General features: G+C 50.1%; 1 protein-coding gene across 4 annotated transcripts in view; it reads left to right on the forward strand.

Moving 5' to 3' along the window:
- Nucleotides 1–2766: 2766 nt before the first annotated feature.
- AIFM3 (AIF family member 3) overlaps nt 2767–17793 on the forward strand; it is a 49664-nt gene continuing 34637 nt past the window's right edge. For 2 of the 4 annotated variants that reach the window (XM_088143833.1, XM_088143836.1), the window contains exons 1-2: nt 2768–3007; nt 10975–11220. In XM_088143833.1, coding sequence (XP_087999959.1) covers nt 11190–11220 — 31 coding nt within the window. In that variant the 5' untranslated portion in view covers nt 2768–3007; nt 10975–11189. Of the gene's footprint in view, nt 3008–10974; nt 11221–17793 lie in introns of all 4 variants that reach the window. The other 2 variants (XM_088143834.1, XM_088143835.1) reach the window with 2 other exon arrangements.

The following is a 17793-nucleotide window of genomic DNA, read 5'->3' on the forward strand; positions in this document are numbered from 1 at the left end:
TCCACTAAATTTCCGCTAGTAAGATTTTCCTTCAACAAATCATCAGGGGGTGAATATAATCCTGCTAGGTATAGTCCTGTAACGAATCTCTTAACATAATGTTCCGGAGTCTCCCCCGACTGCTGTGTCCAATTCATCACTATTCTCCGAGCCCCCATTAGGTCCATTTCCACAACAAAATCTCTCAAAGTTATTAAACAGGGCTCAGAATCTAGTTTCTGACTCAAGTCCACTGTCTCAGCATACATTCTTAAAAAGCCTTTGGACTTCGGAAGCCGTTAAGCCTTCCTTGTCTATTTCAAGAGCCAAATGAGTGGCCCATACAACTGGTTCTTTTATGGGTCCCAGCTTCCCTTTTAAATCTCAATTCTCCTGTAGATATTGGCTCATAAGAAATTTGATGTTTAAATCCCCTTCCTGTATCTGCACTAATGGAGACCTTCTTTACAGCGGATACATGGGACCCAAAGGGACTACAACAAGGGTTAGCATAATATTCCGGTTCGTCACCGTTAGACGTGTCGAACCCTTCACATGAGTCATTTGCGTTCATACACGAGACTCGCCCTTGTTTGTTTTCAACAGCCGCAATCTTACTTGTCAGCTGTGCTAAACTTTGCACTTTATTTTTCATTTCTTGTAATTGTCTTGCTTGGTCTTCCATATTTTGTTTCATTTCTCTAACTATTTCAGTTTTTTCAAGCACTTGCTCTAAAGCTTGTCTATATTGTACACTTTTTTCTTCTAATTCCTCATTTTTCCTACTAACCTCCTCCTGCATCATTATCATAATATTTCTCGTTTCCTCCATACTGTCCAACATGGCTTTCACGACATGATCTAAGAAGATCATAGTTGCCTTTTGGACTGTGTCCCTATTTTCTTCCCTACTGGTAATAGGATGTACATTCCTATACACTGTAGATGTTACTTTTTCTACTGAACTCTTTCCTCCTTTTATCATCTCCGATAACTCTCTCTTACCTTTCTCTAACATGTCTGTTACTTCTCTAGTTCCAGTTAGTTCTTGTTGGGCATTACGTAACATATCATCGTAACAACCAGCTTGTCCCTCACTATCGGGAGGTAAGACCCAAACGGTCCGTCTCTTCTCCTTCTTTTCTTTTTCCTTTTCTTTCTTTTCTATTAATGAAAGTCCGCTTGCCATTGTATTCTGTCCAAATGCAAACCAAGAATCCTGTTTGTGACGCCAATTATGTCATGAAATGATTGAATCCAACTCACTTAGAACAGAGTTCAAAAATGGTTCCTTTTATTCTTATGTTATTTGGACAGAAAGCAAAGCAAGTGTTCAATTAATATGAACTAATACATATGATTTCTCTGTTTCTTGCAATAGAAAGCAGCAATGCCCGTGCTCGGAGACCTGCTGCAGGCAAAGGGCGGCTGAGGGGGGGCGTGGAATAGGGCATGTCCGCCCCCCCCCGCTGCCAGCGCATGGCAGCCTGAGATCGCTTTGCTTGCATGCAGACCAGCCTCCCACCTCCTGATGGGTTGTCCTATAACTCCCATCATCCTCAGCCAGCATTGGCCGGGCTGGCCTAGGAAACGGAGCTGCCTCGTGGCCAGACAAGGCTGAGATGACCCTGAATCACAAAGCTGGGAGGGGCACATGAGGCCATCCAGCCGAACCTGCGCTCAGTGCAGGGATCCAAAGTCAAGCATCACGGACAGATGGCTGTCGACACCGTGCCCCAAAACGTCTGGGGAGGGGGGCCCATCGCGGCTCTGGGTCAGTGGCTCTACTGGAGAATTGGATTACTTTTTCTGGCCCTGAACTGGAATTTTTCTTCTGTAATTTAAATCCATTTTCCCATTTTCTGGGATGAGAGAGCAGGTCTAGCTAAAAGGCATTCTTTTAGGGGTTTTGCAGAGGGCCGTCATGTCCCCTCTGAGTGGCAGCCCCCTCAGTCTCTGTAAGATGGGGCTCAGGATCCAGCCCCCTGAGCTTCTCTGCCCCTTCCTGAGCCTTTTTCAAAGTCCACCCCAAACGGGACTCATGGTGGGGTCTAAACAATGCAGAATGCAATAGAACTGTTACAGCTCACATTAAATCATGGCTTGTTAAATAAACCACAATGAACAGAAGGCGCAGCCCATACAGGAATGGAGAAGGTATTGATCGTCCGGGCCAGCATATCAGATTTGGGGGGAGGGGGGCTTGAGGGCCACAAAGTACTTCAGATCCCATTGTACCTGTGAGCAGAGCTGTGTGTGCGTGTGAGTTTGGGAGGTTGATTTTATTTTTTTCTTAAGGGTCCCTTTTAGAGCTAACATTTTTCATGTGTTTCCCATCTGGGAACGCGCACAGGAGCCTCCCTACCTTTCCGTGTGTAACTCGAAGCTAAAGGACCGCGGAGGCAGCGTCAGGTCAAGAAGCCCAAACGCTGAACTGACGGGAGCGATCTGAACTCATCGCACGGTCTGCCCTGGATGAGAAGCGCTGCTCCGGCCGGCCGTTCCCGGTCGCTTGGCCCAGGGGGCGCGGGGGGCTTCGCGCAGCGCAGAGTTCGGGGCGCGGGGAGACCCAGCCGCGGCTTGCGCAGCGGGGGCGCCGGGCCGTCCCGCCAAGGGGGTCGCGTGTCTCGCGAACCGGCCAGCGGGAGCCGCGCGCTGCGGGCAGCTGAGCCGCAGAAACCCGCCCCGGAGCGCACCCTCAAGCGGGAGAAAGGTCGCCAACGCCCGGACCCCCGATCCACCGCTGCGCGGCTGCCCGGGCGGGGGCGGGGGCGGGGGCGGCGCCAGGCGGCGGGCAGGTGCGCCGGGAAGTCGCCGGCCGGCAGCGCAGAAGCCGCGGCGTCGCCGAGCCCGAAGTTTGGGGTCTGCCGGCCAGCCCCGAGCGGGGACGGGCGGGGGCACCGGAAGGAGGCCCTGAACCGCCGGCCCAAGTCGCCTTCCCGGCCGCCGCCGCCGCCGCCGCCGGCCCCGGAGACCCCGCCGGGCGCCGGGCCGCTCGTCCGGCAGCTGCGGCTCTTCGCCTGGCCCGGTAAGAAGCGCGGGGGGCGGGCTGGATCCCCTGTCAGCCGGTCCCGGGCATTTCTCCCCCTCTCTCTCTGCCCCCCCCCCCCCCCCGCGATTGCAGCCCTTCGGCCAGAGCTGCTGCTGGGATCTGCGGAGAGATGCGTCGCCCTCCAGCTGAAGGGAGGTTGGGCGAGCGCTGCAGATGCTCCCGGGGGCTGCAGTGCCCCCTCCCCCCCACCGGGCTCAAGCCTGCCAGCTGCTGGGCCGAAGAGCTCCGGCGCCAGGGAAGCCCCTTTCGTTCTTCTCCCCCACCCCGGGCGACGCTGCTCTTCGGTGGGCTCGGCCTAGGGGGGCGAATCTCCCGGGAGGAAGTGACTGCAGGGGGTGGCAAAGTTGCGTGCGGGGTGGGGGGAGATAGAAAGCGGTTTCCCAACGCCCGCCCTTCCTTGCCCCTGCTGATGACTACGACCACCTCCTGGGTCCTGCGGGTCCTTCCGAGACGCAGGAGCTCGTGCTGGGAAGGGCCAACAGCGCTCCTCCTGGGCATCCGAGCTCCACGATGTGCCTGGCAGCTGAGAAACCCTCCTTGCCTCCAAGGGGTTTATGCCATCGCAGGACCCAGGAGGAATTCCTGGCTCACTGAGGTCGGGGTAATTCTTCCCTTGACCCGCTTGCCATGTTGGAGAAATGAGGGAACTCTTAGGAACCAGCAGGAGAATTGGGGAAAAGGCAGTTCGGGCCCTGAGTTCAGATTCCTCCACCACCATTACTCACTCAGCGAAGCCTCTTTTGCTCCCGATACATCAAAATAGGAATATATTTCTCAACCCGTCTAGAGATTTATTGCTGGGGAACCTGTCAGGGACTGGTGAACCAAGGGCTTTCCTAGAGAGAAAGAGAAATAGCCTGTTTTCCAAAACGATTTTAAATTTGGAACCCTTGCTGTGTTCTGGAGTCTTCAAAAGAGCAATGGGAGTTTCCTTCTTCTTCTTCTTCTTTTTTTTCCAGCTTCTGTACCATTCATATTCCTTGGACATTCGTTCATAATTTGCAAGTCCAAGGGGAGCCATCTGCAGCAGTGCCCCCCCCCACACCCCTAAATCTTAGAGGCAGCTGCCAGATCCTTCCCCAAGGTTTCCATTTTGGAAGTCAAAAATCAGAGGAGCCTGGTAGCACCTTTTCAGACGTACAAATGTTACTTTAAAAAATAAATTAAATCCCTTAAATCCTTCTGATTTTTTGGCTACTATGGATTAAAACAATGGCTATGTTTTGGAAATGTGGTTTTTAAAACACCAGACGGGGAAACAGCAATGGTGACAAACAGCAGAGATACTATTAATTGCACTTATTTCAATGGGAATTAAATGTAGTACAGTAAATCAAATCAAAGTCATAAATGGAATATATCCTCTCCTTCTCGTGCAAATAAGCCCTTCGCTATTTCTTTTGTCCTGGATCCTCCCCACAGGTGTGTTGGCCTGCCGTTGCGTGAAACTCTGAGCCACTAAGGGGTTGCACTAGTTTTGTACGGGGGGGGGCGGAATCCTTTTCTTCTTTTTAACTGTAAAGCCCATCCTGAGCGTCACCTCCCCCCGCCCCCGCGTTCAGGCTGAAAATCCCAGGGCCAGCCAGCCAGCCAGCCAGCCAGCCAGAGTCTCTATGACCCATAGCCCAAGTCCCATGATCCACACCCCTTGCCAGCAAGTGAGAAGGACGGGAGTGGTGGAAGAGGGCAGCAGGACTGTGGAAGGCAAGCTCAGAGCAAACCAGCAGAAGAAATGGAAAGGGAACAGAGGCCAGGAGAACACGGCACTGGGAAAGTTGCTAGACAAGGGAACTGAATAAAATAAATAAGAATAAAATATAAAAGAATAAAATGAATAAAAGAATACCTCAAGCATGGGGATGGCTAGCCCCATAGAGGCCTTCTGCCTTCAGTCTCAGATTTTTCATCCTCTTGGTCTCTCCTTCTTCTTTTTAGTAATGTTTTAAATTAAGGTTTTATGTGTTTATATATTTTATGTTCTAATGTTTGTTGTGAATCGCCCAGAGTTCCCCCACTGATGGGCGGTTGAAAAGTTTAATAAATAAATAAATAAACTGTGACACCACCAGCAGCCTTCGACTGGTGCCATGGGTTACGTCATACCTCCTTCCCAGGAAAACCTAGGGATGTTTCACACAACTCACTGGACTAGCCAAAATGGGATTGAGTAATTTGTGGTTCAGCACATTGTGAGAATCTTGGCACATGGGGTGAACCAGGCAACCACTTCCAAACACTGTAGTGCTTATTTATTGGAGCAAGTTCACACACTGTGTGAATTCAGAAGTTGTCTTTTGCTATTCTGGATTTCAGGTTTAGTGCGTTGCTCAGAGGTGTGGTCAGGTTGTGGTAAAAAAAGTCCAGATGTCTCCCATCCAAATCCTTACCAAGTCCAACCTTGCTTAACTGCAGGCAAGTTTGAGCACATTTTTAATGTGTTGTATGGTAGTGGGACATCTGGCCGCTGGGGTTCAAAGGAGTTCTCAATTTATTTTCAAACGAGTCGCAGGCATATCTTTACGTTGCTTCTTACACGAAGTCTGTGCTGGAATACAGCCACACAGATTAGCTCGATCAGTCTCCCCTCCAAAGAGAGGGAACTAGCTGTTCCTGCATTCCGTTCGAATGTCTCAGCCTCCCTTTGCTTTGTACATTCATTTTCATTCAGCAGAGAGACATTAACATTCCAGCTTCCAGCTATCTTAGTAAGCAGATGAAGCTGCACGTTTAAATTGATGGGGCTGTGATCTGATATATACAGTACATTGAAATGATGTGGCAGATCTGTGCCCTGCCAGGGCTGAGTGTGCGGGAACCTCGGCTGCTGGCTATTCATTTCCAGGCAATCAGTGGGCAAGTTGGCTGATCCCCCCCCATTTCTATGGCCCCTGATCTCCCTCCAGAGGACACATTTGAGTAGAGGGCTGCCCTCTGAAAAGCAGCCCACCTTGTGAGAATACTGAGCTCAGCAGGTAGCAGGATCTCACTGGCCTTGTCTGGGCTCAGAAACTGAGCTGGGTTGGGTCTACTTAGTCCTGGATGGGAGACCACCAGGAACTCTCAGGGAAGCGCAGAAAGAAATGCTGGGGCAAATCCTTCTGTGTGGCTGTCAAGAAAACAATCTGGACGCATCTCTGAAGCAGGCCATCTGCCAGGGTAGCAAGGGGGTCAGACTGATGAAAGGAGCATCACACGCACTCTCAAAGGGCCGGAGACGCTGGTGTGATCCTGTGATGCTGCTTCCATCATCCGGAGGGAAGCCCTGCTCTGGAGGCTTCAGCGGCTTGATCTGTGGGTAGCTTTGTCTTCTGGGAGTCCTCACAAAGGCTGGTTTGGACCCCCCCCTCCTGTTGGGTGACCGAGGAGAACAGCCTCTGGACTGTGGACAAGGCAGGGCTCCTGGGCATCATCCCTGGGGTCTGTGGTGGGGAAGGAGGAAGCCTGCCAGGGAGGAGGCCCCCCCGTTCCCGCCTGCCCTTTGAAGCGCACAGAAGAGCGTTGAATTATTGAATTGCTTTGGCACAGCCGCTCTTCTCTGGAAAGGACAGAGGGGGGCTGGACTGCAACACGCCCCCAGCAGTCCATAGCCCTGAAGGTGATGATACGCGAGATTAAAGCGAAATGGGGTAGGCAGCACAGGACCCTGAGAAGCCTTCAGGAAGTGTTTTGCAGACCAGGGGGCTGCCCTGAGAGGCGATCCAGGAATAGCGTTTCCCACCAATGGGGCCGCAACCGCAAAGGCTCTGCTTGCTGCATGATTGGAGCAGAGGTGTCTCTGGGGCAATGGCGCGATCCAAGCGCCTAAAAAACAGGTGAAGCTTCAACTGCACCCTCATGCCTGCCATCTTGACTTTTTTGACCATACTCTGTGGACACTCCTGGACAGGAGGCACTTCCCAACAGGAAGGCAACTCGAGGAGTGGGCACCACTGGGGAGAGAGGAGGGGCAGCTGTGCAGAGGAAAACATCTGGATGGACTGGGCCGGAGGCTGCTTCTGGCTGGGGGTCTGTTTGGCTGCTGTTCTGGGGAGAGAATATTCTCAGGGCTGCAAAATGATCTCCAGGATCCCCTGCCTGAAACCAGCTGAGCAGCAGCCAGGGATGTTTGTGGGCACCCACAGGGCCTCTGGCTGTTTGCTGTGGGCACAAGCATTTGGGCAAGAGGGCCCTTGGTTGCCCCCCTGGCTCCCCGCATGTTCTTGCACGGGTCACACTTTTGTCTCACTATCACTGTCCTCATTTTCGTATGAAAATGTCACCTGCGCCCTCTATGTTAATTCCTTGCTAAAAAAAGTCTTCTTTGTTTGGACCCATTTTGCTCTCCCTGCTGCCCTCCAGGTTGTTAGCCTGTGAGGTCTCCCATCCCCAGCCAATACGGCAGTCACTTTGGCTGGGAGTGATGGGATTTTATAGCCCAACATTATATCTGAAGGATTCCAGCTTGGCAAAGGAGGATTTAGTTTGTATTGACTGTAATTATGGCCTTTGGGAGAGGTCTGAATTTTGGCATATTGAGAGAAAAACATTCTCTTTCTCACCCCCCTGTTTGCTTTTTATAAGTCTCCATCATGCTTTCCTTCCTTCCTTCCTTCCTTCCTTCCTTCCTTCCTTCCTTCCTTCCTTCCTTCCTTCCTTCCTTCCTTCCTTCCTTCCTTCCTTCCTTCCTTCCTTCCTTCTTTTGTCTCTCTTCTTAGCTGAGAAATTTCCTCAGCCCTTGAGAAATTCATCAGTGTTTTATTGGTGCACCTTTGAAATCTTCATTGCACCTCTTGCTTAATGATTAATTTGGAAAGGCTGTCAGTCTTATCCTTGGAAAGAGCACTTTCAGGAGTCAACCTGCCAGCCTTTCTGTTCAGCAGATCTAATCTGGAGACCAATTTGCTGAAGCAGCAGCAGCCGCTGCGGGAGGCAAGACTGGGCTGGAGGGCAAGCGCTGTTCTGTGCCCCCTTCCGGAAACGTGTCTCAAGTCTGCCAAGGAGGGAAAGCAGAAAGTCAGCGGCCCTTCCTTCTCTCAGGGGAAGCTCCCCTTCCCTTAAGGGGTGGTGCAGGAGAACTTCCTATGGGGCTGTAGCTTGTAACCTACCCTTCCTTAACATCAGTCCACTCCCCCCTGCCACAAGATAAATTTCTAGCCAGTTTGGCTGAACTTTTCCTCCCGCTCCTCGTGGCATCCTCTGATGGCATGGACACAGCGCTCTTGCTTTCACTGGGCCCTCAGTGTCTCTCTACTGAGTTACGCTGCCTCTGAACGTGGTGGGCCCATTTCCCAGGGCTAGATCTTGTCTGGGGATCTCTGTCAATGGCCCCCCTCCTGCTCTTTGCCGGGGCTCCCCTGCTGGCCCTCCCCAGGCCTGGGAAGAAACTCCTTCTGAGATGGCCACCCACTGAAACACCAGCTCACTTACAGACAACACACGCAGTGGCGTATTGTGTTGTAGGATCCTTGCCATTTGGGGCTAATGCAACAAGTCCTGGTTAAAGAAACTTGGTTTTGCATGATTGACCAACCACGCTTCGGTCACTCCCAGCCTGGTGGTCCCCACATCTTCATTGGGTTGGTCAGGAAAAGACAAAGAAGACTTCACAACTTTATTCTGAAGTCTTGCATGCCTTTCCCTGGCCAGGAGGCTGTCTGAATCCAGGGAACGTCCTCTTAGCCAACTGGAGCAGGGGCCTAGTGATTAGATCTGAAGTCCAGAAAGGAGTAGAGGTTCATTGAGCCCATTTTCGTGAATGCTGAGCACAAGTGGCCTTCCCGAATCCTTACTCAATGTTTGGAGTGCAAAATTGGACAGAGAATTTTCCCGAGGATTCCCAGGGGAAGGACCTATTCGCCAATGGCTTCTCGAGGACAGGCTCTTCCCTTAGAGGTGGTAACTACTCAACTTCCCCCTCCCCCCCCCTGGGGAGGGTCCCTCTTGAGATCTTTTCTTGGGATTGAGCAGAAGAATGTGGGGCTGCCAAGTGTTAGAGAGAGAGAACTGAGCACCAGAAGGAAGGACATTCACTTCCTTAACCATTGCTGGGTTACCACACTCTAGTGCAGTGTTTCTCAACCTTGGCAACTTTAGGATGTGTGGACTTCAGCTCCCAGGCTGAGAAACCCTGCTCTAGTGACATCAGTCGTGAAGTGGACGCCTTGGAGGAAAAGTAGAGGACTAAAATCGGTTGTTTGAAAAAGGTTTCTTTAAGGACGGGCATCTTCTCCTCCAGGAACTCAGAGGAATTTTAAGGACCATTCCTTCCTTCCAACTCGGTTGGAAACTGATGAGTCTAACCCAACTTGTCAAAACAGTGGTGCCTTTTACCCTCTGAACGCCGGTCAATGACGTGAGAAACTTCACAGCCCCCTCTTTCCTGCCCAAGGTTTTATTACCTTTTCCATTTGTTTCTTGTAAAGATAAGGAACGGAATGAGGTTCATCGGAAGATTGCTGAGGGTGGAACGAGACAAGGGCCGAGCCAGGCACGCACGATCCAGCCCAGAGGCTTCTGAAGAGCAGTTTGGTGGAGCAGGGTGACCCAGTGGTGCTTCCGAGTTGCTACGCTATCTTTGGGCTCTTAGATAACTAGATGATTTCTTGGAAGGGGGGCTTCTCTCTATATTCTGCCTCTTAAGGTACTCTTGATTCTTGATTCTTACGAGGGCAGAGGAAGGAACAAACAGGGACTCGACTTTCAGGCCAGCCCAAAAGGCAGTTCAGAGGGACAGGAGCAAAACCAACATGGCTTGTATACTCCTGGATTAGGTGAAGATAACAAGAAGATACTTTGCACTCTTACATTCAGGGGTGTCCTCAGGGTATGGTCGAAAATGTCAGAATGGCAGCCGTGGCTGTGCAATTGAAGTTCTCACCATTTTTATGTGGATCACAGCCCACTTAAAATGGAAGGAGCTTCAGCTGCACCACTGTGGCCACCATCTTGATCTTGATGGTGACGTTCAACCCTGGAGGGGGAGCCAGTTAGGTCTAACGATCATTATGCTCCTAGCAATCAGGTGGCTGATTTCTTTTCTCTGATGGAGTAAGGCAGCAACAGAGGAGGGAAAGGCATCACCGTGATGGGGATCGGGGCCCAAGCTGCCTCACGTCGGATTCTTTCCTTGAGAAGAGACGGGAGTTCCTCGCACTTTGATGAGTCTGCCGCTCTTCCCTCCTGTGAGACAGCTATTTTCACATGAATGTTTCACAGAAAACAATAAATGAGGCCACAACATAAAAAAAAATCGAGCAGGTCGTTCGTTTCTGGACCTTTTCAAACACGTCTTCCTGATTTCCCTGCTGTTCTAAGGGAAAGAAATGGATATCTGCAGGGGATTAAATGTCAAGAGGGCATCCGCGACTACATGATTGGAGTGCCACCCCTTTTTCATGTGCATTGTGCAAGTTGTGGCCAACATTTTGCCTTTCATGTCCCTCCCTCCACAAGCACTCCTGGAAAGCAGGAAGCTTTTTAATAACCTCCTCCACCCTGGTTCTTTCTAGGTGCTCCACAAAGTCCAAGTGAAGCCTCTCTTCTTCAAATTGTGGCATCTGGGCACCACCGTGGAAGTGCCCCGCACTGGCCGTGCCCGGGATGTTGTCTGACTTCCCCGTCTAGCCTACGCCCTGGTAGTCTCCCTTCCAGGTCCCGAGGAGGACAGCCCCTATCCTGGGGCTGGCCCAGGTGGCCTGGCGCTGCCCTCGACTGCAACCGCGGGCCCAGATGCGTTGCCCCCGCTACATCCCAGAGCCCGGCCAGTGGCTGAGAAGGCATTTGGGGAAGCTGGCAGATTACGGAGTCCGCCTTTGGGGGACCAGAGGTGCTAATTTCTGTAGGACGCTGGAAACCATTTCATGGTGCGACAATCCTGCAGGCACAAAGCCCAGGCGGTCAGAAAAAGAGCGAAGGCTGCAGATGACTTGACTGTTACAACTCATTGCGTTCTGTATCCTGCGCAGGCACCGAGGAAGCCGTACGATGACCAAAGTAGCGACGAGAGGCCTGGTTTTGCGGAAAGCCGTTCTGCGGCAGCCACCATGCTGACTTTGCCCGGCTCCTGTGGCTTGTTGGCTGGCTTGGAGGTCCCCACCGTTGAGAGGCTGGGCTGAAGGTGCCACTTCTCCTCCTCCTCCTCCCCATCTCTCGCTGGACGGCTTCCGTTGTTTGGCTCACCATGGGAGGATGTTTCTCCAAACCCAAACCAGGTGAGCTGTTTCTGCAAAGCTTTCTGGGTCCGTTGCCCCAGCGTCGCTTTTGCGCAGAGCTGTGATTAAACTAGGTCAGGCGTGCAGGAGGCCTTTCCGCTGAGAGAGTCAGTGGAGAATTTTAACGTGGCGGGATTACTAAAGTGATTGGCTAATCCCCTGGAAACTTCATTTCATGCAAGCGTAATTCTTGAATACAAGATTAAGAACCCTTCCTGGAAGGCCCTGGGGAGCGACCTTAAAAGCCGCGGACTCTTTCTGGAGACGCAGTCAGGAGATCAGATCTCTTGAGAAAGAGGGGCCAAAGCTGGGGGAAAATAAAGCCATTTTAGAAGTTGGCACCGGGGCGTCAATTAGGACTGCGTGTCAGTGCAGGGAAACCTTGGTGGTGGACCGAAGCAGGTGGCATTCTCCCAAACAGGTAGAACAAGATTAGGCAAAGGAATTTCTCTGCAGCTCTGTTGCACGTCGACTGAATCACGGGATCTGGGAGTTGTAAGAGTCCACTTAGGGTATTAAAGCCAGTCCCTGACTGATGGCTCTCCAGCCTCCATCTGAACCCATCCAGAGAAGGGGACCCCCCCCTATTACTGGTCCTCTGTTAGGATTCATTCAGTTGGAATCTGTCTTCCTCTAGTGCAGTGTTCCTCAACCTTGGCAGCTTGAAGATGTGTGGACTTCAACTCCCAGAATGCTGGCTGGGGAATTCTGGGAGTTGAAGTCCACACATCTTCAAGCTGCCAAGGTTGAGGAACACTGCTCTAGTGTATGTCTATGCTTCCTTGCCCTGCACCCTAGAGTGGGAGAGAGGTCTTCTGAGTGATCTCCTGCCAGGTATTTGAAGAGGGCTGTCTGATCCCCCTTCAGTCTTCTCAGGGGTCCACAGTCCCAGCTCCTTGTAGGACTGACTTTTAGACCTCTGGTCATCCTTTTTGCCCTTCCCTGAACCCATTCCAGGTTCTGCTGAGCTGGTTTAGTTTTAACCTGGGTGAAATGTTTTTGTGTGCCTTGCGTAAATTCAGCTTGTATAGTTAGTATTTTTTTATCAGTCTATTTATTTGCTTATGTCTTATGTCTTACTCAGTTCCAAAAACTCCTGGCGGCTAACTTCCAAATAAAAACGCATTAAGTGAAAATAATCATCATAATATAAAAATGCCTGTGAATGATAATATCAAACAAGAAATAGCAGAGTATCTGCAAGCCTTTTAAAAAGTCCATATTCATGATGCCCAAATGATTGGAGGGGCGGGGCGTATGAATTTCAGAAGGGAAAAAGGGTCCACCCCTCATCTGTCGGGGAGGGGAGTCCTGAGCGTCCCTTCATGAACAGGAAAGGTAAGGTCACCTTGGGAGGAGATCATGTCACTAGCTTGGAGCTAAGCCACGTAGGGTTTTACAGGTGATAACCAGCACCTTAAACTCCACCTGGAAATAAATCAGTAACCAATGCTGCACCCATAATATTGATGTAGCACTGCAGCAGTGCCGTTCACCTGCCAGTATATGGGCTGCTGTGCTTTGCACCAGCTTAAATTTCCAAATAGTCTTCAAGGGCAGTCCCCCAAAGAGTATGTTGCAGTAGTCTAACTGTGAAGTAATAAGAGCGTGAGGGGCTGTTGCTATGGCTTCCTGTTCTAGAAAGGGCTGCAACCTGGGAGAATGCCATCCTGGAGTGGCCAAGGGCTTAAATATTCCTTTCTCCTTAAAAATCAGCTGGAACCACCCACTTGGGAAGGACTGGACCCGTTGGAGACCAGGTGGAAGTTGTTTAGCATGGCTGGATTGAGAGACAGCCTGTTCAAGTGGGGGAGCACCCCGCTTCTCAATCTCCCCACCCATTCACCCTACTCTGCTGCCTGGAGGAGCCAGTGGGACAAGGACCCACCCCACAGGTGCCTTCACGCTGTGAGGAACCCTGTCGTCTTCGCCCGAGTCCAGCAGTTCCCAAGAACCCAGGTCCTCTCTCAAGACACCTCCCTTGACAAGAGCTCAACAAAGGGCTTCTAGTTGATGTATATCATAAAACTGTGTAAACTGTATGCATTTAAGTTTCCATGTATCATGCCAGCCCTGAAAATGGGTTCCTTCAGTGACCAGGTTAAGAGGGTTGAGCAAACGTAGCCTTCATGTGTCCTGGGAAACCTAGCTGACTCTCCTCTGCTGTCCCCTCCCTCAGTTTGGCTTAAGAAGAGATGAGTTTGAAGACTTGGTGGGCCAGGAGGGGAGACATCTAGGATTCTGCTGAATGTCAGGGAATTCAAAGACAGTTATAAGCTTGGCTACTGATTTTTCTGTTTTTAACATGATCAGAAAACAAGAGATGGCTCTCCAGCCTCCATTTGAACCCATCCAGAGAGGGGAGCACCCCCCCCCCATTACTGGTCCTGCTGAAAACATGATCAAAAAACAAGAGAAAGCATATTCTATACTTTTAGCTGTTTCTGTCTTTGGAGGGGAAAAAGTCCTGACATTCCTCCAGCTGCAAAAGACGGGTCAGAGTCATTCACACTGCTTGACTCCAGCTGGCTTTTATTCCTATTCCTCACCCTCACCGTGAAAGGATTTAGCTCCACACCACCCAGAAGGATTGCATGCCTGTCCTCTATTGGGTCAACCTACCTGTTCAGGTAGTTGAACCAGGAGTTGAGCATGACTAATTACAGCAGGTGTCAGCCTCTAGCTCAGGGGGTCTTAACCTGGGGTCCATGGATCCCCTGGGAGTCTGTGGATAGATTTCAGGGGGTCCATAAACCTGGATGGGGAAAAATGACAACTTTATTTTCATATATATTATTCTATTGCAGTGTTTCTCAACCTTGGCTGCTTGAAGATGTGTGGACTTCAACTCCCAGAATTCCCCAGCCAGCCATGGGGAATGGGGAATTCTGGGAGTTGAAGTCCACACATCTTCAAGCGGCCAAGGTTGAGAAACACTGCTCTGTTGCCTGTTGGTTATTTTTAATATTTTGATAACTGTATTTGGCACAAAATTGTGCATTTGGCACAAAAAGCCGCTGTTCCGGCTGACTTTGGCTAACCTAGGAAAATGTTCAGCAAAGTTGGGCTGGGTTAGTCTTTGAAGGGAGGCCAAGAGGCTGGGAAGGAACGAAAACACCTGGAAAAAAGGCAGCAACAAATCCCTGCCTTGCTGTTGTCAGGAAAACAGCCTGAATTCGATCTGCAGACTTTCTGGTCGCGGTTCCCGGCACACCAGGCTGACGGTTGCGCCAGATGAGCCTTTCAGAGGCAAAACGTGCTCCCGGTTTCGCCTCCGTCAGGTCCTTGATTGAGCCTGGCTGAATCTGCTTTTTTGAGCGGTCGGCTCTGTCTGTCTTATGAAAGCTTCCCTTACTGCTTTGCCAAGCTTCGGAGATAATAAAAAGTGGAGTAACATGAGAGGTAATAAAATTGCTTACTTCACAGGATTAATGGAAAAGTTCCTGAGATTATTCATGGGAATTGCTTTTATCACTTCAAAGTGTCGTTTAAATGCTAATCATTACAAATTTACAGTGCAGTAATCATTCATTCCAAGGGCCCATGCAATTTTGTTTAAAAACAATTTTAAAACCCTTATGTTTATGACTCCTACGCTAAAAACCGCAGAGTCAGCGAGTCTTTAGGAAGGTATGAAATAGCTCTCTGTTCCCAGCTTTTAATTCTGCCAACACAGCTCTTGCAGGCTTCTGATCTTAACCGGCCTGGGGTGGGGGGCTGTTTGGGGGGCAGAAAGGAAGCCCGCCAAGGAGGTATCCGTCTGATCAGAGGGTGAGTAAATCCGCTTTCGTTTGACCTGCCGAACACGCTAACCCTTCAGAGCAATCTCCAGCTCCAGCAGCTGAGCAGTTTTAACTCTGGCAGAAGCTCTGCCAGGCGGATGGCGCAAATAACGGTACACAAGTAACATCTTGTCAGCTGGGTCCACGTCTCATCTTAATCATAGTTTGTCAAATCAACCATGATCAGCAGACCCTGCACAGGATACACAGCCAGTCAGCCATGATTTGAGCCCCAAACCAAGCCAAGAAATATATTATCAGGAGTGTCTTAATCATAGTTTGTTAAATCAACCATGATCAGCAGACCCTGCACAGGATACACAGCCAGTCAGCCATGATTTGAGCCCCAAACCAAGCCAAGAAATATATTATCAGGAGTGTCTTAATCATAGTTTGTTAAATCAACCATGATCAGCAGACCCTGCACAGGATACACAGCCAGTCAGCCATGATTTGAGCCCAAAACCAAGCCAAGAAATATATTATCAGGAGTGTCCGCAGGGTGGGTCAAAAAAGTCAAGATGTTGGCCACAATGGTGCGATCAAAGCTTGTCCGGTTTTTTATGTGCACCGCACAACGTGCATAAAGAACGGGTGGAACTTCGGTTATACCATCATGGCTACCCACTTGACTTTTTTGACCCACCTTGTGGACACCCCCGATTGTAGCTGAATGCCTTGCATAAATCAGCAACAGTGCGGTAAGCTGCCTTGAGGGTTTATAGCAGCAGGATGGAAAAGCATGAATTGAATGATAAACAGATCAATAGACAATCAGAAGCTCATCCTCGCCTGCTCGTCTGGACAGGGGCCTGTCCTCTGCTGATGGCAGCGCTGATGTCACGCGGGGCAGAGTTCATCCGCCCCTTCATTGACGTTAAGCCCAAGGTCAGTCCACCCCAATTTACTTATAAAACCGAGCCCTGTTTATACAGACTCTTTTTCTTGCCAGGACGTCCCGCCACGACGCAGAACGTCCCCTCTCCTGCCTGCCTGCCTGCCGGACCGTCTGTGGGTCCTCCTGCGTCAGCCGTTCTAACCTGGCCCCTTCCAAAGCCGAGCTGGAAGGCCCCCGGTTGGGGAGGGCGCAGTCAGGGCTGGCACTGGTGCAGAATGGCTTTCGCACCATCCGTAACCCTCCCCTCCTCTCCTAGTTCTCTCCCTTAAACGCCCGGGTGGTTCTGAGCAGGTACTCAGGGGTTTCACACCCCGATGGCCGCGCTTAAAAAGACAAATCGTTATTCTAGAATGTTGAAATAGTTTTGAACCAGAATCTTCTTCTACCTCTCTGCTCACCTTCAGTAGATTCAGATATCAAGGAATACTTTTCTGCGCAAATTTGAAAGCACAATCGTCCTTGTTCCTCAGCAGAATCCAGCATCAGTTAATATTCTGGCCATGCACATACATACACACATACACATACCCCTTTGGGATTCTGCCACCCGCAGAGAAGGGGTAAGAAACAGGTCGTGCTTCCACCGTGCCCATTTACCAATTCCGACATTATCTTTTGTTCTTTAAACTCTCGCTTCTCTTTGAGCATCTCACCAACTCCACCCAAGCCTTAGCTTCTTGGTTCTCCCCTTCCTGCAGACCTGCTCACTCCTTCCTCACCTACTTAGCTTGCCATTTGAGTCATGCGTTCTCTCTGTATGACCAGACCACCTCCGTGCACTTCCTTGGTACCAGCCACTTTCTTTTGCATTCAATCCACATTCGTGCAGCACCCCTTAACCTAGTTGGTGGCAGCTGGGGGGTCCACGATCGCCTCTGCTCTCCTGGGGCTGACACTCCTTCCTTGTTTCAGTTGTTCTGTTTTGGTCCATTTGAACACGCTGCCCTTTTGGGGAGAAGACCCAAGTGGAGGAGGAGTTGAGGAGCTTTGCCCTGTCCCCATCTTACCGTCCTCATGCCTATGGCGCACCCCTTCCTTTTTCTTCCTCTTACTCCTGATGTAGTTTCAGAAGTCTTTTCTGTTGCATTTAGCTTCTCTTGCAAACCTAAGTTCCTTTTGTGCTTTAACCTTTCTGTCTGGCTGCAGATACCAGCAGTATGTTTATTACGGCATCTTTTATTCCCTTCGAATTCTTAAGATAGGTTGAAAGCTCTCGGTGCCTCTATTTATAAGGAAACTTCGTTTGCAATACCCTCCACTCCACAAGATTGGACCACATTGATTAAGGATGTTTATTCTGCACTTCTGGAATGTTTGAATTGCTATGAGGAAAATAAAGTATGGGGCAGAATCCCACAGGTTTGTTTGCAGGAGCTGAATGATTCCATCTAACTCAATGATTATTGATTTGATTATGAACTATCAAATTGCTTTCAGCTCCTAGTGGCCGCACAGATAGATTTTCTTCATGACCATCTGTCCCTAACCTGGTCTTTTGGGTCTTTCAATGGTGCTCCCACTGGTGGACTCTCTAACACGATGGGAAGGTGGCATTTCCACTCGCCGAGGGTGTCTGTGAGAAGGTGGCCATGATGGTGCAATCAAAGCTTCACCCGTTTTTATGTGTGTTGCACGCACATGTGGCAAACCTAAAATGGTAGAAGCTTTGGTTGCATTGTTGGGGCTTCCATCTTGACTTTTTTGGGGGGGGGATATAATTTTTTATTAAGAATTTTGATTACAATAGTAAAAACAAATACAAACTAAAGTTAGAGAAAGAGAAGAGAATGGAAAAAAAGAATAAAAAGTGCAGGAAAAAAAGAAAAGAAATATATAAAGAAGTGACTTCCGACCTTCCTCATGACAACTATAAACAAATTTAGTAACTCTTCA

The sequence above is a fragment of the Python bivittatus genome, unplaced genomic scaffold (genome assembly GCF_059951505.1).
Source record: "Python bivittatus isolate LINGU-HERP-01145 unplaced genomic scaffold, Pbiv_v1 ctg000390_np1212, whole genome shotgun sequence".
Classification (NCBI taxonomy): domain Eukaryota; kingdom Metazoa; phylum Chordata; class Lepidosauria; order Squamata; family Pythonidae; genus Python; species Python bivittatus.